Raw genomic sequence first — 20,601 nt, forward strand, 5'->3', positions numbered from 1 at the left:
CAGTGTACACACATACACAGAGGAAGTAAATCTTTTAAAAAAAAAAAAAGACAGAGGGAGGTAGACACTGGGTGAAAATTCTTTATCTGATAAATCCCCAAATTTCCAAGGTCAGAAGGTAACTCATGGCCTTAGAATTTGGAGCCATTTTCTAAATACCAGGCCCTGGTGGGCACAGTCTCAGAAGATAAGGAAGCCCCAGAATAAGGGGTTCAGAGAGCACTGGGGCAAGCTGTAGGCCAAGAGAACTGACCCATAGACTTTGCAGCTGGGGGAGGTTTTCTGGGAGGAATCTAGGGTTGTACAAAGCCAGTCCATTGAACATTAAGAGACCACTGCGGATCCATTAACATGAAGGCTTTGGTAGCCTAAACATACTTGGGGTGGGGAGGGGCAGCAGGAATAAGACCAAACTATTCTCCCTATGAACTCACTATAGGGAGTTTAGATTGTGTCTGTGTGCGTGCATGTGTGCAAGTATGTGTGCATGAAGGTGCATATAAACCGTAGAGCCCAGAGGTCAATGTCAGGTGACCTCCATAGTTCTCCACCTTATTTTTTGGAGACAGGGTCTATTTCTGATCTCAGAACTCATCGATTTGGCTAGGCTGACTGGTCCATGAGCTGCTCTGGCATTCCAGATGTGTGCCTCTTCCTCCAGCTTTTTACATGGGCCCTGGGGATCTGAATTCACCTTTTCATGCTAGCATGGCAAGTGCTCTATCGACAGAGCCAGCCATTCTCCCCAGCCCCTTGCTTTAGACTTTTAGCCCCACTCAGCCGTTTCACCCACAAACGGCATGGACACTAGAACAGAGCCATGGTAACTAGAGTGATGTGTCTGGAGCCACCTGGGTCAGAGCATAGAGCCTTGTCAGGACAGTAGAGCTGACACTGGCTAGTCAGGACCAGGGGCACAGTTGGACATTCCATACACACCCCCAGGTCATCTGATTGACACACTAATGTAAGAAGCAGTGACCTTGACTTTACTGATGAGCAAAGTGAATGCCCATAGAGGCTGAGGAACTTGTCCCAGCTCCCACAGTAAAGGGCCAGGCACAAACTCAAACCTAATTCTGACTCCAAGTCTCTTGCTGACTTCATGCTGGATTCCTACTCCTCGGGAGTCATCTCTTCATTAGAGTTTGAGGCCAGTGGTCCTAGGATGAGGGAAGATGAAACCATGGGAGAATGGCTCTATCACCATTTCCACAGACACTACTCAGCTGGGAACGTGAGATGCATCTGTTACCTGGCAAACTACACGCAGCAGAGACACTCCTGAGATCTGGACTTACCATCCATCCATCCCAAAGCAGGCACTGACTTCAGCAAGATCCCCAAGGTTCAAGAGGAGTGAAGTCACCTTCTACCCCAAAGGTGTAGCTGGGACTGGCTTGCTGTTGCCTGGGTCCTGTATACACTGGACATTGTCTAGAGGCTTTTCCTTTGCACAGCACTGGAAAAGCTGGCCTGTGTAATATCACACATGCCTGTGCGTGCATGCAAGCTCTCTCTCTCTCTCTCTCTCTCTCTCTCTCTCTCTCTCTCTCTCTCTCCCTCTCTCCTTTCTTCTCCTCCCCCAACCCCAGACACTCCTCAGTTCCTGAGCAATCTGTCCTCCTGACAGAGGGTATACCAGGATGGGTGGGAGGCCTCCCAGGCTCAGGAAAGGTAAGCAATGGCAGATATTACCTTAAAGAACTCTGAGCACCCCACCCCCATCCTCCACCCGGAGTAAATGACAACTGAGATCCCAACTTAGACTTGCTTCTCTCGAGCTCAGGACAAGGGTTCAGATCCAGAGGACATTTACCACAGTAGCAGCCACTGCGACCTCAGAAGTCCAGTGATGCTACCGGATCTTAAAAGAGGAAGAACAGAGACAAAAGTCAGGCCCTGAGAACTGTCCGTGGAGGCCTTAAGTAAAAAAGGTTTTTGTTTGTTTGTTTTTGTTTTCTTGGACGTTTCCCAGTCACAGCTTCCAGCAGGGCAGGAAGTAACAGCATAACACACTTTTAGGACTGATGGAAGGAGACATTTAACAAGTTTCCCCTGGAATCCAGCCTGCAGTCTGAAAGGGGTACATACAGTTCTGGTCAGAGCTGCCTTTTTGCCAGGAGAGAATGAAATATGCCAATCACAGACAAACAAGATCCTGGCCTAAGGACTGAGTTCCTGGTACCTCAATATCAAACTAAAGTGCTTGCTGACTTGAGTTTTAGCAGAGAAAATGGAAATGAGGTCAGAGGTAGCTCCAACCATGCTTAATGACAGAGATAGGACCCAGGCAACAGCAAGCCAGTCCAGGCCTGTGGAAAGAAGATCCTTCAGGCTCCCCTACATGAATGGGATGGGAATCACAAGATCTGGAGTATGGGGCCTCAAGCTGGGTCCCACTGAGTTCTCAGGTCAGGGAAGTGCCCATTATCAGTGAGGGTGGTGTTAGATGCCAGGGACCCCAGCACTGTGGAAGCTGAGGCAGGAGGATCTCAAATTCAGGGCTACAATTTATAAAACAAGGAATGTGAAGCAAATATGGTGGTGGCAGCCACGGCAGTGCTTATGCTGAGGACACGGGCAGCAGTGACAGCCCTTCTGAGTCCCACAGCACCTACAGCACTTGCTGTCAGACACACATCCAAGAAGACAGGTGGCAGCTCTAAGAACCTTGGTGGGAAATCACTATGGCATCAAGAAAATGGAAGGTTACTACGTTCATGCTGGCAACATCCTTGGCACTTAGCATCAGTCTAGGTGAAACCCAGGCGCTCATGTGGGACTTGGGAGGAACAAGTGCCAGTATGCCCTGGAGGAGGGGATAGCCCGCTACAGGGGATAGTCCGCTACACGAAAGAAGTCTATGTGCCTAATCCCCAAAACTCAGAGGCTGTGAATCTGGTCACTAGACTGCCCAAGGGTGCTATCTCTGCAAGACTTTTGTCCACATAGTTCCTGCCAAACCTGAGGAAACCTTCAAACTAGTAGACATGCTTTGAAGTCCTGTTGAGACCATTGGATGGAGCCTGGAGCCCAGGTCACAGGAACAATTGATGATGGCAGTCAAGGGTCAGGGTGAGGACAAGATCTCTGCAGAAGAGACTGGAGAGGTAGCTCAGTGGTTAAGAGCACCAACTGTTGCTCTTCCAGAGGTCCTGAGTTCAATTCCCAACAACCATATGGTGGCTAACAACCCTCTGTAATGGGATGTTCCCCCCCCCTTTTTTTAAAGAATTATGTATTTATTTCATGGACATGCGTACCCTGTAGCTGTCTTCAGACACACCAGAAGAGGGCATCAGATCCAGTTACAGATGATTTTGAGCCACCATGTGGTTGCAGGGAGTTGAACTCAGGACTTCTGGAAGCAATCAGTGGCTCTTAACCACTGAGCCACCTCTCCAGCCCAGGGATTCCCTCTTGTTGTGTGCCTGAAGACAGTGACAGTGTACTCATATACATGAAATAAATAAATATTTTTTAAAAATAAATAAAAAACATAAACAGAAGCCAAACAATAAAAAAATGAACCTTTCTTTTTTTTTGTATTTGCAAGACAGATTCCAGAAATAAAGGACACATGCACACATGCGCACACACACACACACGCACACACACACACACAGAGCACCTTCAGGATTCTCGGGACCTCTCCATCTGTCCTCAGTTCTTACACATTCCACCGCATACCCAACAAATACACTTGACTCGGTAACTACACACTTGAGGAAAACAGAAGAACAAGTTTACTATTCGCCTGGTGGTTGTAAAGCGAAATTGCAGGCATAGTGATAAAAAGGAAACAATCGACTTCGCATTTCCTCAGCTTCTAACACAAATGGGAAAGCGGAAGATACATGGGAAGCGGGAAGCGGGGTGGGGGTGGGGAGCTCTGATGCTTCAGGGACCAAAACACTGAACACAAACAAACTAGCAAGGGGAGCACAAGGGTCACCCGAAGAGACTATCTCGACCTAGCCCCTTAGTTCTGATTGTCCATGTTGCCACGCCTTGATTTTCAGAAGCCGGAAATTCTAATTTGATATGAAGTCTCTCAATTCTTAGAGGGCAACTCGATTTTCTTGGAAACATTAAATGAACTAAATGTAGCAGCGAGACCGGCAGCTTTCTGCGCTCTGCTGTAGAGGTACACGGCATCTCCCCTAACTGTGGGATTACACTGCCACTCTCCAGCCACTGTTTGCCATTACAACAGAGCCATCCAGCGTGAGGCTCTCGGCTTTACCCTGCACCCAGGGCTGGCCGACAGAGCTCTAGAGAACAACTAAATCTACAGGAAGTAGAAGGTTCGCCCAGGGGTGGAAATGGGGCCTCAGAGATGATTAAATGGCCGACTGTTCCTGCAGGAAGCCCTCAGGGTTGGGGAGGCTTTTATCTGGTTCAGAAGCCAGGGCTGCCTCTCGAAGGACTTCCAGGTGCTCCTCAGCGGCAGACAGTGATTGGTCAATCCAGTCCAGGCCCCCGGTTAGGTGGCAGGCGTTCCTGGTCACTAGCACCAAGTGACTAACGGACAGCAGCAGGGCGGTTGTCCTGGGGGAGGAGGGAGGGAAGAGATCAGACTCTGTAGAAAGTGGGGAACTTTGCACAGAAGTCCAAATGAGTGCACACTCTAGGTTAGTGTTCCCCAAACCGGAGACCCTTCCCTGGAAGGTGAGCGGTTACTTAACACAATGGATCCACACATAGGGGGATGGCTGGCTTTAAACAGAAGGTCTCAGAGCCTTTGATGAGATTAACCTAACTCCATGGGGAAACGATAGAGCTGGCAGCCGGTTTTCGGGTGGTAGAAGAGGCTTTCTGCAACACACCCATTAACAGCTCCCAGAAGGGTGTTTTATGAAACAGTTTGGATGTGGTCAATTGGATGAGCAGATCTCTAACTGCAGCCCACTTAAAGATGGGCTATATATCCCTCTTCAGTGAGCATCCCTTATTGATCACAAATCAATAAGCCTGGGGCTGGCTTATTCAACGCTAAAGAAAATGTAATTGAAAATCAAATTGAGAAGGAGGGTTTTGTTGTTGTTTCTTTGGTTTTTGTTGGCTTTTTTTTTCGGTCTGTTTTCTTTTTTTGGTTGAAAGATTCACTCAGAAATGATTTTATATGGTGCCAGATGTGTTCAGGGCTCCATTACCGATTACTAACCCATGGGAAAAGCTGAGCAGCACTAAGAGTGGGCAGAGAAACGTGTCATGACTTACTCGCCACCTGGCAACCATGACACAACATGTCAGAGGGAGCCTCACCAATCAAATGGAGACAGCAGGTAGGTATTTTATGGGTTTACATTCGGTAGGGCTGAGTACATTCTGGGGAGTGGAGGAGGGCGAGAAGGAGGGGTTCCTGAGACACCTGATGGGGAGTGTCTTCCACTGTGGCTGACGTGTTACATGTTCTCGTTGCTGGGTTCACCTCACCACAGCCCCACTGGGCAGTGCTTCCAGCAAGGTGTGGCACCTGGGTAAGTCCAAAGATCAGAGGAAGGAATGGGGCGTGGAGGGCAGGGAGGCCCAGTTAGCATAGTTAAGCCTGCAGAGCCAAGGCTGACACATGGCTGGCACCTTCCTCTTAGGGATTCAGGAAGAAGATTGGGCTCTATCACCTGCCAGGCTCAGCTCACTGAATGGCTCACCCAGAGCCAGGGGTGGTTGGAAATCTGGAAAAACATCCTCTCTTAATAACCCAAGCAGCCCACCTGACATGGTTGATAATAGCGACCCTGAAGTGAGACAAGATGAGTCACACATCCTCCCTCTTACCGTGCATCCAGAAGCTTGGGGTCCAGTGGAGGGTACATTGACTTCACGACGTCGTCCACTCTGAGGGGAGGCAATGGGACTGTTGTCAGCATTTTACCAGTCCCTTTTCCTCCTCCTTCCTTGCTGTCGTCACTCCAGACTTCTCTGGTGCTGTTACACACCCACCTTTAGGGGTTCGTTCTCTACCCACTTCTGCATACCCAGTGGAGTCTAACAGAGAGACTTCAGATTCTGCTTGGGAAATATCCCTGCTCTCTGTTTTTGCTTTCGTCCCAATAGTTAAAATGTGTGAGGTCACACATAGGGAGCGATGCTGAGGATAACTACGACACTGAAAAGGTAACTACCAAGCATGAGCATGCTGTACCCTTTAACATAACCAAAGCTATGAAATGCAAGAGGGGACGTCTAAGGGGATGCTTGCTACTTATGGTGGCCAATCTCCCCAAATTGGGAGGGGGTGGAATTAGGGAGCACCTCACTTTTCAGATAATCTATTCCGGAAGTAGTTTAACTTTTATAAGCATTTATTACTTTTGTGGTTTTTTTTAAAGATGCAAATACAGTGACATAGAACACTACCAAAAAAAAAAAAAGTCACCTCACCTCTTAATTTGAGTTCAAACCTCTCCACTGTGTGTATGTGTGTGTTTTCTGTCCTGGATAGTCAGTCCATGGCTAATATTTTAAGTTACATTTCTACCTGTTCTGATTTGTGGGGTACAAGATTTTGCTCCCACGATCACTTGGTACAAAGAAAAAAAAACTGTATAATTTGATTTCAAAAGCACGAAGAAAAATACACAGCCTTCACTCTCAGGCCCGAGGAGCTGGTGAGCAGGGACAGAGGCATGGCGGTCTTCAGCATGTGTCTGTCCCACCCAACTAGCCCCTTCCCCCTCTGCAGAGCCCAAGGCAGAAACCGCTCTCCCTGAAATAATAAATCATCACCGTGACAGATGGAGAAAATTAAACAGGAAGGACATGGGGACAAATATCAGCCAGAGGGCGAACTCATGAGGCCAAATGAAGAAAACAAGAGAATTCTGGCAAGAAACATGAGTGAGGTTGTCCAGGGCACTCTGCAGAGAGCTCTGCCCTCCTGACAATGCCACACTCTCACCTTGGCACACTGTTAAAAACCCTGTCCCCTCTCAGAAATCAGCACCCTAACACCCTACTTATAACCTGCACCTTGGGGCGGATCTCAGAAGTAACAAAATGCACAAGGAAGGGGCCCAGCAGATAGGAGCACTGCACGGTCTAAATATGGTGGGAGAATAGCAGCAACGCCCGGCACAAGCTGGAGCCTGGGAGGGTGGGCGTGTCTCATGCAGCCGCTGATGTTAACCAGGTATTTACACCCATGGGGGAACTCCAGAGCCAGGAGCTATTCCGGCCTGCATCCTCCCTCTTAGCGTCTCCACTCACTGACTACCTAGACAGAGTTCAAGTACTCCAAGTCCTGTATTTCCCAGAGGATCCGCCACATGGCTCCTCCTGAGCCCTACTAGGTTATTCTTGAGACAGAAAAGCCTGGTTGCTTGTGACTTAACCCAGACACCAGGAATGCACAGCCGAGGCCATTCAAGGCAGAGGGGTCAGGTGACTGATAAGAACACTTTCCTGGAATCCCGTCATTGGATAGCCAATCCACATACCAGCCACCAGGTGGCAGCATGCATTTAGCAGGTCCTTTTGCTCTAAGAAAAGGGCCTTATTTTTCTTTGCAAAATCCAGTCCAACTGAGGGGGTGTAGTTGTTGACTGAGGCCCTGCTGCCGGGTACCTCCCACAGGGGATTTTGCAGACAGCCAGGAATTCAGGAGGTCTGAATGCGCTGTGGCTTCCCTTCCCACCCAGTGCTAGGATGGGAATCAAGCAGCAAATGAGAGCCACCATGGAAGAAAGAGGTATCTCTCAAGCCAGTCCCCAGTATACTTATAGGGTTGGACCTAAGGGCCTGGCTGAAAAGTCTATGGAGATATAACATAGGAGTCAGTGGGAACTGCGCCTGCTGACAGCCACTGCATAGCAGGGTCAGGGAGGCTGACCGGGTAAGGGTAGGAGCTGTCACTGTTGAGTGCAGACTCTGTCAGCCCAGTTATACCGAGCTGTTAAAGGGCTTATGCTGGCAAGAGGAATGATAAGTGACCACCTCAGCTTAGGAATACCCACGGGAGGCAGTTCTGTATGCACTGGGGGTTCGGATAACCAAGACTGCAGACCTACTGTTTAAAGCAGTGCTTGGCCTTGCTGGCTACCCCAGTTTCCCCTGTGGCATGGTGGGACCTCACATCCACTGACCACTCACCTGGGGCTAATCCGTTTGGCCACCACAATGATGTCACTAACACTTGCTGACGTCTTCATCTTGGCCCCAGAACCCATTGTCATGGCAACAAGTTTTTCTGTCAGAGTGTGACAAATCTAATATAACAAGGAGACAAGATGTGATGTGGGTGACCTGGCTCCCCACCCCCACACCAAGGGCTCTGGCACCCTGACAAAGATGAACACGGCCCCATCCTGGGCACCGCCGGTAAACTGGCTCCTACCCTAGTGATGAGAGGAAATGGGGTGGAAAGAGGCAAAAGCCAATAGCCTGGGTGGGAGCTGTAGGGGGAAGGGCTCTGAGATCAAGGACAGAACTTCAGCTCAAAGAGGACTAAGCTGGAATAATCCATCTAAGAAAAATCACGCGCTCCAATTTTACCACCTTGACTTGGGGGAGAAACTTTCTATTACTTCATGGTTTAGACTTCTAAATGGATAATATCTCCAGTGGGGTGCTCACAGAAATGTGGCTGGACAAAGGGCAACTGTTTTTCTTTAGGCACATTCTCCAATAAAGACAACTATGCTAACAATTTTTGAGGGTTGTGGGTTATTAGTTCGTTTGTCCAGGTGATGATAAAAAGGGGCCCTGGAAAAAGCAGGGCAAAGGCAAAATAGCCAGCTCCAAGATGTGTGGCTCTTTTCTGTATTCCCTTATGCTAAAACCAAGCATGTCTCTATCCCTGCAAAGAAGCCCCGGTACCTGCTGGTACTCGGGGCTAGGAAGCAGGAAGAAGAGTGGTCAAGAGGCCACTGAGGAGGAAGATCCACGCTCTCCACTCTCCCACAACAGGGGAGAGTAGAGAGCAAAGGCATCCTGGGGTCTTAAGAGGAAGCTCAGAAGACCTTTTCTTTATCTGAGCTCCCCAATCCAAGAAGAGGGGCCTTCCCCCTTTGATGAAAAAGGACAGGAGAAAAACAAGGCCCAGGACATATCATGTCTGGACAAAGGGAAATGTAATATGGCTTCCTGCTCCAATCTGTGAACCTAGCTACCTTTGCCTATAACCTTATTTGTATGTATAGCCATATTTATACATCCAAGGAACTTCCTGATTCTGAGGCAACCGTTTTCTACAGAGGTAGCCAAAGAAGAAGCAAATACAGGGCTTTTTAATATCCTGTATGGAGTGACCCCAGAGAAAAGAGCGAGTTGTCTCTTTTGAAATTCTGAATAATTAGTAGACAAAGAGATAAGGTTGCTGATGTGCAGAAGCTCATATTTGCATTTTGTTAAATATTTGCATGCTGTTGTTATTCTATTAGGAGAGACAATATCAGGCGAGAGTTGAGAAACGAACGCAAGAACCATGCAGCTGGAAACAGTGGAACTTGGATGTAATCTTCCAAGCCTTCCAAGACCAAACTCTGCCTCCAAGTGGAAGAGCTTGTAATTTGGGTTTTTGGTTTTGGTAACTCTGATTGTCCCGTTTGTCTGACTATTGTCACCAAGGAAGCCAAAGGAAATCCTGTAGTAACTGAAGCCTAAATACAGGATGCATTCCCTGGACTGAGCTCAGAATTAATAAAGGACCCCAGGGAGGCCCTTGCTGCTGCAGCTCCATGATCTCAGACACCCAGCCTTCTCCGTGATTAGAAAAATTATTACTGGAGACCCCCAAGCTGTCCTTTCCATAAGTCATATCTTTCCATATCTAGATGACTAGATAGGGGAAAAGCCTAAAGAGGACGTTTATAATGATCATGTAAAACAGACCCGATAGGGAGAGATGGCAGCAGACAGAAGAAATATAGCATGAGGCTAACAAGGGACCATTGCAAGGTCAACTCCATGTACACCTGCAGTGCTCCATGTATACTGGAGGCACTCCCACAGCTGCCCATGACCTCACAGGAAAATCTGAATATTACCTTCAAGATGGCGATGCAGTGGGACATGAGGCCTCTGGGGAGACAAGAGGAAAGTTATCAGTACTGTTCTGAAGTGCCCATCTCCATCCAGCTCCCCACTCTGTTCTTCAGCTGGCACCAGATGGGCACAGCAGACAACACCTCCACGCAAAATTCCCCAGTGCTATAGCATACACAGTGGACCCACTCCTCCAGCCAGCTCTGTCACCACCTGCCAAGTTCAACGTTTGATGTCTCCACATGTCCAACATGTCCTTTTCCTTAGACTCTACCTGGTGAGTTCCCCTTTGCCAACCCAAGTCAAAAAGCACCCACTCAGGGGAGGGGCTTATGAGGCTCCCATGCTCCATAAGGGCTTATAAGTAGTTAATGGTTGTTAAGTAAAGGAAAAGGAGAGAGATTTTCTTAGTTAGTTGTGTGGCTACTATTGGGATGGCCAGGCTCCTATAAGCAACCCTAGTTAAACTAAATGGGGCTCGTTCTCTGTCTCTCTACGTCTGTCTGTCTGTCTGTCTGTCTCTCTCTCTCACACACACACACACACACACAAAACATAAAAGAAGAAGATATAGGTAGACTACTTAGAGAGAGAAGGGTATCATAGAAGTAGGAGGGGGATGGGAGACGGTAATGGGGAGGGAGTGTGGTTAAAATACATGATAAACATGTATGAAAATGCCAACATGAAGCACAAGCACAATTTTAAACACTTCTTCAAATGCACCCCTCTGGGACATGTTTCCTCAAAGCTACCTTGAAGTCTTACCCCAGGCAGATCTGAACCTTGCTAACTCCCTGTGCCACTCGCCAGACACGGAGACTCCCTAAAGCCTCTATGACACTGGCTTTGGTACAGTTCTATCTCCTGTCATTTTGACATCTTCAGGGCCTGGCCCCACACCCTGTATATAGCACCCTGATATAAGTGTGTATCAGTAAACAAAAAGATGAAAGGATTATGAAAAGAAGTGGTACACACTTCTGAAAGAACTGTCCTGTTAAACAGACAGCCCCTCTTGGGACACTGAAAGCAAAGGCTGCCTGGAGCTGACTCAAAATCCTTGGGCAGTCCAAGAATGACCCAACCTCACAGGGTTGGGGGGGGGTGCTTTATAATGATGTCTGCCACATATCTTACTGCCTGGGTCTTCAAGACTACAAAGTGAAAGGAACAGGACAAGAACAAACATGGCCATGCCCCATACTGACATTCCTCATGACGGGGGAAGGGGAAGAGGTCTGGGTGTCCAGTGGAGTGTTCTGTGAAGGAACCCAGAAGTCCCTTTGCCATCCCAGAGGACTAGAAAGCGAAAGTTCCCTGTGGCCTTACGAGGCATCTTCGATCCAGTCTTCATTCTCCAGGATGGCTTCGATGTGGGGGTTGGTGATGACAACATCATCCAGCTCCAACTCGGAGGGTTCAGACTGGGTCTCCATAGCACCAATGAGGTCCACGATGGGCCTGGAAGGGAGAGCCACTGTTAAGAGTTTCACGACGAGTGACTCTGACTGAACCTCTTCTCACTGCAGCCACTGCTATAATTTAGATCTTGAATGCCCCCAAAGGCCTGTTCCCTTGGATGGCAATATTAGGAGATGGATCCTTGAAAAGGTACAGCCTAGTGGGAAGGCTTTAAGTCTGGACCCTAAAGGGGACTGTGAGACACTAGCTCTCTCCTTTGTCTCTTTTTCTGCAATGCTGACCATGAAGTGGGCAGTTTGTTTCTCCATGAACTCCTATCTGGCAGCGCCATCAGATGTCTAAATGCAGAAAGTCCACCTGATCATGGTCCAGAATCTCTAAGCCCATGAACCTTTTCTCTTTACAGTAAGTTATCTTATGGATTCTGTTATACTGACAGAGGTAGAGGACAGAATGCTTGCCCTGAATACAGATCTAACTGTAATGTGCCCACAGCACAAGACAAGGGCACACAGCTAAACACTGGGTCAGGAAGGCAGACCAAAATGCAAATGAAGCAAAACAAGCTGAACTGCTGGAGAAGGGGCAGAGTTAGCAAGATTCCAAAGATGCCCTATGCCAGAGTGCGGGGTGGGGGTTGGCACAGCCTTTAATCCCAGCCCCTGGGAGGCAGAGCCAGGAAGATCTCAATGTGAGTTTGAGGCCAGCCTGGTCTATAGAACAAGTTCTAGGACAGCCAAGGCTATACACAGAGACACAATCTTGGAAAAAACAGAACAAATGGTCTTCTTTTCTTTTCCCTTCAAACGTATGTGTGTATGTAAAGACATACTGTTCACCCAGGCCTACCTGTGCTCTATAACGTGTGTACAGAATCACTCTTGGGAGCCACCCCTCTGAGCAACACTATGTCCACCTTCACAGCAGGGTTCAGGAGAACCCAAGCTACAGAAACATTCTTTGCAAAGCATAGTCTTCCAGGGACATATAAATGGGCATTCACAAGAGATTCTGACAGAGTTCAGGTAAACACCAGAAACCTAAGTTTGGTTGCTAGCACTCCATATGGATCTCTCTGCTCAAAATCCCTAAACTGGTCTTACTTAACAAAATCAATTTCACACAACAATGCATGATGAAGAAGAAATCTGTGCAAGGAGACAGGCACCCCTGTGCTGGGGCTGCATGATCTGGAACACCTGTTGCTTAGGTGTGTGGCTAAGTGTGGGCGTCAGATGTCTGTTCCCAGGGTTTTGGCTGGTAAGGGCTTTGGCTAATCCCTCTGCCAAATGAGGCAGCTAGCATCGCAAAGACAGGGCTTTCGTGTCAGGTGCACACGTTCAGTGACTTCTCCATGACCTAATGAACAGAGAAAGAGGTGCCTCGGGATGCTGGGATGCTTAAGGAATGTTCTTACGCTCTGGAGTCTTTATAGTATAAAGTGTGGCCTGTAGGAACCACTTAAGAGAAAATAAGTTGGGCAGAAGTGGCCAGCTCCAAATTCCTTCTGTCCCTCGGGCTTCCTGTTGTCAGCCCCCCAGCTCCATGCCCCACCCCCACCCCCATCACAGTCTACTCACTTGGAATCATAACGCTGTAGTAGGTCTCGAGGCCGGCAGTAACGCTGCCTACAGACCACCACCAAAGCAGCAAATGAGGCCAGGAAAATGGTGGCCAGCACACCTATGGCGACGATCACCACAGTCTCCATGCTTCTAGGGGCTCCCAGCCACAGTCCACTCACATCCTCTGAGCAGGTGGAAGCTGGGGGGGGGGGACATAAAGTCGAGCAGACCTGGTAAAGATACGGCAGATGTGGGGAGGGGCGGCCAGGTCTTACCTGCTGCAAATGGCCAATGGGGATGGAAAGGGTAGCAAGGCTCCCTCACATCCCCCTGCAAACCCAAGGGCATCTTAGACCACGCCCGAATTTCCCTTCTCTATTATGGTATAAGTGGTTATTTTCCAGTTAGAATGAGCTAAGTTTTGAAGCTTAGGACACATTTGCACCTGCCTTGATGACTTCATGCTGTAAGTCATGTAAGTGAAATAATGCCAGGATGGAAGAAAGTTGTATTCAGTGAGGAGTTAGTTCCTCTGTGTCAGATACTCCGGATGGAGCCTAGCAACGATCGTATTGGGCATCTCTACTTTATGGTGAAGAAACTGAGATTCCAGGAGGTTAAAGAATTCGTCCAGGTCTACATAGCTGGCCATCAGAAAGCCATTGGTCCAAAGTGAAGTCAAGAGTCACCTTCCTTTTCCTTCTAAGAAAGAGTGAGAACCCTGGGATGGGTTGTGACCGACACTTTCAGAGTTGGAAACTTAGAAGCAGAGTGGAGTATTCCTTGCACATCACCATCTGGCAGCTTCTCTCACACCAACAGTCAGGTATGGCTTAACAAGATGCTTTTCCGTTCTGAGAAATGCACTGTCAGGTATTGTGGTCATTGTCAAACACCCAGACCGAACTTAGACAAACTAAGACCAGCTAGGACATCATCACACGATGCAATCCTTTGGGACCACCATCCTGAACGTGACCCATTACTTCCTGCAGTGTGACGCAGCCTATCAAGCTGTGTTAAACTCAGGCCAGAGCATCTCAGAGAATTGATCTTCACAGCATCCTTTCAGGGCAGACCTCCCATAGGCATCCCTTTGAAAAAGTTTCCTTCCCTCCCTGGGTTTAGTTTCTTCACCTACAGAAAGGAGTGCTATGCCTCAGCAGTCTGTAGGACCCCAGGCTGGCCCACCACAGTACTTAGTCTATATGTGATGTTTATGTCTCCCAGAATTCAAACTCTCTTGATGGTCACTCGGGGAGCACAGATTGACCATCTGCTTACAGCAAACACTGAATTCTGAAGACTAGAGACGAGAAGACACAGATCCCCTCCCCCATGTCAATGAACTGGTGGGGAAGAAAGATGCAGCTGTGTAGGTGGGCTATGTGCAGGCTTGGGTAATAAAGAGACTGCAATTTGCATGGCACTTTCTAAAAAAGCCTCCTTCGCAAACCTGGAGCTAATTGAGCTGAATTTTGAGGAATGGGTAAACAGGGTGAGGACTTTACTGGCTTAAGTTGCCAAGGAAGCTGTCTGCAAACGCTGCTCTCTCACAGAGTTTTTTGTTTTTTTATTTTGTTTAGTTTTGTTTTGTTTGTTTTCATCTTATACTCTGTTGGGAAAGCAGGAAGGTGAGGGAACAGGTTTGCCTTGGTTTCTCTAGACACTCTGTGCTGTCCTTCTCTGTCTAGCAATGTTAACCTTTTTCTTTCCTCCTTATTTTTATGTCTTCCTCTCTAGATGTTTTCCTCCAATGTATCCCTTCTCCGGGCTCCCCACATATCCCCTTCCACGCCCCTATTTCTCCAAGCTCCATCACCACCCCGCAAGAGTGCCGCCTTGCTCTTCTCTGTTTTTCAGTACTTTCTTTAAGGGCTTTGCTTTCTTGAACTTTCCCTCAGCCGCCTTCTGCGATCCCTCTGTGTGGGCGTTCCTTTGTGCGCTTTTCTTTCTTTGTGTGTTCTCTGTATCTCCCTGACTTTTCCTCTCCCCCTGCCTCTCTCTTTCTCGTTCCATCTCCCTCTTAGCTTTCCCCTCTATTTGATTCTAAACCCATCAAGATCCAACTCTCTCTCCCTTCTTTGGCCCGCCTGCCGCCCCCAGGGAAGGCTGGTACGCGCGCCCAACTTTGGTTCCCAACTTGCGCGCTGCTCCGTTTTCGCAGGGCAGAACAAAGCAGTGTCCCAGCAGCCCACAGAGAGCCTTCCCGCCACCCGCCCTCCGCCCCCCATGCTCACCCACCTCAATTGCAGCTCCGGGGTACGCCGGCTCCCCGCGATACCCCCCAAGGCCAAGTCCGAGTGCTGCCCGCAGCGGCCAGCAGCAGGGCATGCCGGGAGGGCGGGCGGGCCGACGACCCAGATCCACCCCCGGCGGGGCGGCCCAGCCAGCGCACCCAAATCCCCCGCTGCCAGGCGCCGCCGTCCCCGCCAGGCCCCTGGCCGCCTGGGGATTGGCGTCCCGGGAGGCCAGGGCAGCTGGGAGACAGTCACTGACGATCGGAGGACCCCTCCACGTGCACCACGGAAGCCAGGGCAGGATGCACCCACACCCACTGCCCTCCAGCTGGACAGCCTTGGGTAGGGGGTAGGAGCTCCCACAGTTTACACAGTGCTGGGTCGCTGCCCTAGCTGCTGTGTGCAGATTGATTGTAAGGACTCAATAGCTGTGAGCGATTTGACCTCACTTCTCTGTGCCTTGCCGCCCTCCTCTGCAATGACCCTGGAAACTGGTGTCAGGGTCAGTGACACACTGCACACTTTTGGGGGCAAGAGCCTGGCCCAGGGCTAAAAGTGAACCAGTAGCCTAACTTAAAGAGTCTTGCTAAACACTGCCTAGCCAGGATCCTGGCAGGCAGTCGTGCTTTCTAGAAATCCTACTGCAGAGAGAACATACCTCACCGGTCAGGACACAATCCAGGCTGTTAACAGTCACCAATAGGCTGCTTTCGGGCCTAAAGATGCCAGCTGATAGCAGCAGTTTAGGATTTCAGTGGCTCCCAAAGGCTTAGGAAGCAGACTTTGGACTATTTTGGGTAAGGATCCCAAAGTCTATAAAGACCATGTTTTACAATCGGAAGTGAATGGGCTCTGGATGGTTAGTTATATCCTGATCTGTCCTGAGGAAAAGGCGGAGCCTGCGTAGGCCGAGTAAAATGTGGGTGGCCTGTCCAGATCTAAAACAACCCCACTTGCAAGGACCTAAGATGACAAGAACCAAAGGATGCAGGTGATTTCTCCATCAACGCGATGCAGTATCTGCAAACCAGAGCCTATAGTCTCCTCCAGACCCCAGTCTTTTTGTTTAGTTTGCTGTGTTTGTTTGTGCTCCTTTTTTTGCCCTGCTAGAGGTTGGATGCAGGACTTCTTGCATGTGATACAAGTGTCCTACCCAATGCAAGGGATGTCACCTCCAGACAAGCAGTCCTAGGTTGTATAAGGAAGCAGGTTGAGCATCCCATGAGGAGCAAGCCAGTAAGCTACACTCCTCTGAGGTCTGTGCTTCAGTTCCTGCCTCCAGGTTCCTGCTCTGAGTTCCTTCCCTGACTTCCTTTCAGGACTGCAGCCTGTAAGGTGAGATGAATCCTTTATTCCTCAAGTTGCTTTTGGCAATGGTATTCACAGCAATAGAAACCTACTGAGTGCAAGAGGACACTGAATGTCAACATCCAGTCTTCGCATGCACCGCACCGCCTAGTGGTAGAGTGAACCCAACATGCACAAGCCATGTTTGATCCCCAGCACTTGGGAGGAGGAGGGGGGAGGGGGAGGAGGAAGAGGAGGAGGGGGGAGGGGGAGGAGGAAGAGGAGGAGGGGGGAGGGGGAGGAGGAAGAAGAGGAGGGGGAGGAGGAGGAGGAGGAGGAAGAGGAGGAGGAGGAGGAAGAGGAGGAGGAGGAGGACCTTTGCTTCCAGTTCTTGGTGTCCTCTCTGGAAGAGAAGGCTGGGGAGTGGTTTTATCACCCTCTGAAGTGCTTTCATGCAGACCTTTGGAGTTCTGTGCCTGTCAGTGAGGGAAAGGTCACAGCACAGCAGCAAATATCAGAAAAAGGCACTAGGGGCAGTGTCTTCATATCCTGGAGAGTCTCCTAGATGAACTGTTTCTGTTTGCCTTGGTGGCTGGATGATGGATGGGCTTAAGCTGGGAAGTTCAACTATGTGACCTTCGTGGCCAGCTCTGAGGTTTTATGACTACACAAGAGATGTAACACAAATGAACATTTTCCGAAAGAGAAACCAAACATACAAGGAGCCACCCAGAGCAGATGATGTGAGTTCCCCCGATGAACCACATGCTACCCACCCGCTAAGCAGAGAAGGGGGTTCTAGATACTGCATACCTTTCCCAACCCACTGTCACCCACTGCTCTAGAACTCCTGCCATTCCAACCCCCCACTGAAGCATCTCTAGTGCCATCAGAGAAGACTGGCATTCAGTATGCCCACCCCCACCCCCCCGCAAGTTACAGAACCCAGTGCCGTGTCCCCATGGAAATGGAACCTATGGAAGACATCAGTGCCTACATAATCACCAGGAGAGTAAGGATCCCTGTTAGGAAGTGAGCAGGCTTCTCTGCACACCACAGACCTGGAAGATTCTGACCATCCCCTCCAACCTTGTACTCTGATCCCAAGTGCTGTGTAAGCCCTAAACATTCAGCCTTCATAGTGGGAGTTGAAGCAGAGGCAGTATCCTGGAAGTCTCACCAAAATTCAAATACCCCAAAATATGGCCACACTTCATCAAGAATGAACATCAAACCATGTAGCAGGCATCCCCAAATCTAGAGCTGAGGCCCATAACTAGAGAAGAGAAGCAGGTTAGATGCTGACTAGGGTGAGGAAGAAAAAGATAGGAGTGGTTCTTAGCCTTAACGGATGCAAGTTCATGCTCTACTCACATCAGAAAAGAACATTTGTTGAGCATCTATATTGAGCATCTGGCACAGCATAGACCTTTTGATCCTGTCACCAACCCTGAAATTTTAATATGCTTACATTTCTAAAGGAAGGATCCCTGAATGGGTAAGACAATTCACTGGCCTGTCAGTGATACACAGGAGGACAGGGAGAGGAACTCAACGCTTGCTGACACCACAGCCAGACCACCAAACCAGGAAGCTAACAGCTCTTCCAGTTACCTGGGTGTTGAAACACAGTATCTGTACTGGTCCCAAGTGCAATAAATGGAGCCACTTAACATCAACTTCATATGTACCACATTATCACCCTGGTCCTGGGTGTACGTCAGGCTTTGCACTTCCTGTCTAGTTCCTTCCTAACACACATTGGCCTTTCCCTTCTGTTAGCAGCTGCATCGCTGCCTCTGGGTCATGTGTGCCTCCTGGGTGACTCTTCCTAACACTATTCTATTTACTCCATATAAGCAGTGACTGTGCACAGGACCAGATGCAGCAAAGCCCTTCCTGTCCCTGTACAAATGCTCCTAGCAACATCTGTCACCCACACAAAGCCCTAGGCAGAACAGAATGCTTCATTTCCACCAGAGATCTGGGTAAGAACAGAAGCCTAAATCAGAGAAAGCGCCATCTAAACCCTTCTTCCCCTGTGTATGGAGTAGCTGTACAATCCCGGATACTCCTCAGTCTCCTCATCTGTGCAATGGGCATAATAATGACACTTACTGCTGATCCGTGTTTGAAAGATGGAATAAGATAGCTGGTGTGGCATTTGTGTTAGCTCTCCATTGCTGTGCCATAATCCTTGAAGAGTCAACTGAGGAGGAGGAGGAAGAGGAGGAAGAAGAGGAAGAGAAGGAAGAGGAGGAGGAGGAAGAGGAGGAGGAAGGGGAGGAGGAGGAAGAGGAGGAAGAGGAGGAAGAGGAGAGGTTTACTATGGTCCATGCATTTAAAGGTTTGAGTCTGTGATCATTCCATCCTTTTGGTCTTAAGCCTGTGTTGAGACAATGGGAGAGCAGGGAGCTTTCAGGGGAGCAAAGCCACTCACCCTTTAAGTCCTAGGAAGCAGAAAGAGACAGGGTGGGGTAGGAAGGGACAGAGAAAGGACACAGAGCAAGGGACACAGTACCATTCAAGGACATGCCTCAGTGACCTACTTCTTTGACTGGGTTCCACATCCTAATGCTTCCATCTCCCCACAGTAGACCGTTAAGCTATCAATCTACCGATGAACGGATTGGTCCACTGATGAAGTCAGAGTCCTCATGATCCAATCACCTTCCAAACGCCTCCCCTCTGAACACTGCTGTTCTGGGGACCACACCTTCAGTGTCTGAGCTTTGAAGGGACATTTCTTATCTATCATGGTTGGTTTCAATGGCAACTTGTCACAAATTAGAATCGCCTGTAGGAAGCCTCAATTGAAGAACTGTCCTGATGGGTTTGATTGACATGAAAAGACCCACCCCAAGTGTGGATGGTACCTTCTGGTAGCAGCTCAGATTTTTATTAAAGGAACAAGGAGTACATCAGTGAGCTGGAGCTATGCTCAGCATTCCTAAGCAAAATCACTTGGTGCTCTTCCAGAGGACATGGGTTCAGTTCCCACCAGCCACATGGTGACTCACAGTCATGCATGACTCTAGTTACAGGGGATCTGATGCTTTCTTCTGACCCCTTCCAACACCAGGTGTGCATGTGGTGCATATATGTATATGCAGTCAAGCACAGGCATATGCATAAAATGAATACAAACAAATAAATTTTTAATTTGTAAAAAAGGGTATGTCAGAAGGAAGGTCATCTTGCCTTTCCTCATATCTCAGACTTGATTTGTCCTGCTGCTGCTGCTGCTGATGATGATAATTCCTTCATTAATAGCAGAACTGTTTCTGAACTTTCCTCATGGACTAGGGACAAGTAGCTCTCAGCTCTCTAGGAAAATTCTGGACCTCCAATGCCAGATTGGAACTCCTGAGGTCCCCTACCTTGTGGACTAAAAGATTACCAGTTGTCAAACCCAATGCAAGAGCATTGTAGGACTACACTAACTGTTGAAGCATTCGGCCTCAAGGACCAAGTAACTACATGATTCTCAGCTTCTCTGGTGTGATTTGGCTCTTGGTATTATTTTAAACTGACTTAGTACAGTTCTAATATATATAAATTTTCATCTCTTTGGCTCTGTCCCTCTAGAGAAACCTCCCTAAAACAAAATTCAAAGCATAACAACATTTATTACATAAAAAGTAAAATAATGGTAGCCAGGAATTGTGGAGAGGAAAAGGGTATTAGTGGTGCTAGGGACAGAGTCACAGCTCTGCACTACTGCCCTCAGTAGCCTGAGGGGCATCCTTAATTTTCTAGGAACCCCTATCGGGTAAACAGAATTCTTGACTTCAATACAGGAAAACAACAGTGGACGGACAAGTCAGTGTGCAGCAGAATTGGAGTTTATTAAAAATAGAAATGGCTGGGGAGATGGCTCAGTAATATGCGCCTGCTGTAAAGACTTGAGAGCCCGAGTTTGGATTCTTAGCACCCACATAAAAGCTAGGCCTGGTGGCCGTAAGCCCATTTTGGGGGATGCAGAGACAAAAGGATTCCTGATGCTCACTGACCAGCCAGCGTAGTCAAACTGAGGCACTCTAGGCTCAGTGAGAAGCCTTGTCTGTTAAATAAGGTGGACAGGAGCCAAGAGA

General features: G+C 48.7%; 1 protein-coding gene and 1 pseudogene across 3 annotated transcripts in view; one reads left to right on the plus strand and one right to left on the minus strand.

Annotated features, from left to right (window-relative positions):
- The first annotated feature begins 2,559 nt into the window (after positions 1-2,559).
- Positions 2,560-3,002, plus strand: LOC110304534 (large ribosomal subunit protein bL27m pseudogene; annotated as a pseudogene).
- Positions 3,003-3,726: 724 nt separating this feature from the next.
- The window catches only part of Tmem98 (transmembrane protein 98), a 45,515-nt gene continuing 28,640 nt past the window's right edge, over positions 3,727-20,601 (minus strand). Inside the window, exons 1-7 of one of the 3 annotated variants that reach the window (XM_021177466.3) lie at positions 15,225-15,326; positions 12,996-13,179; positions 11,323-11,454; positions 9,993-10,026; positions 8,098-8,213; positions 5,785-5,844; positions 3,727-4,554 (exon numbers count right to left, since the gene is read on the minus strand). In XM_021177466.3, the coding sequence (XP_021033125.1) occupies positions 4,347-4,554; positions 5,785-5,844; positions 8,098-8,213; positions 9,993-10,026; positions 11,323-11,454; positions 12,996-13,126 (681 nt within the window). In that variant the 5' untranslated portion in view covers positions 13,127-13,179; positions 15,225-15,326 and the 3' untranslated portion in view covers positions 3,727-4,346. Of the gene's footprint in view, positions 4,555-5,784; positions 5,845-8,097; positions 8,214-9,992; positions 10,027-11,322; positions 11,455-12,995; positions 13,211-15,224; positions 15,327-20,601 lie in introns of those variants that run through there. The other 2 variants (XM_021177467.3, XM_085829758.1) reach the window with 2 other exon arrangements.

This window comes from Mus caroli, unplaced genomic scaffold (assembly GCF_978045245.1).
Source record: "Mus caroli unplaced genomic scaffold, Mus_caroli_1 scaffold_13, whole genome shotgun sequence".
Classification (NCBI taxonomy): Eukaryota; Metazoa; Chordata; class Mammalia; order Rodentia; family Muridae; genus Mus; species Mus caroli.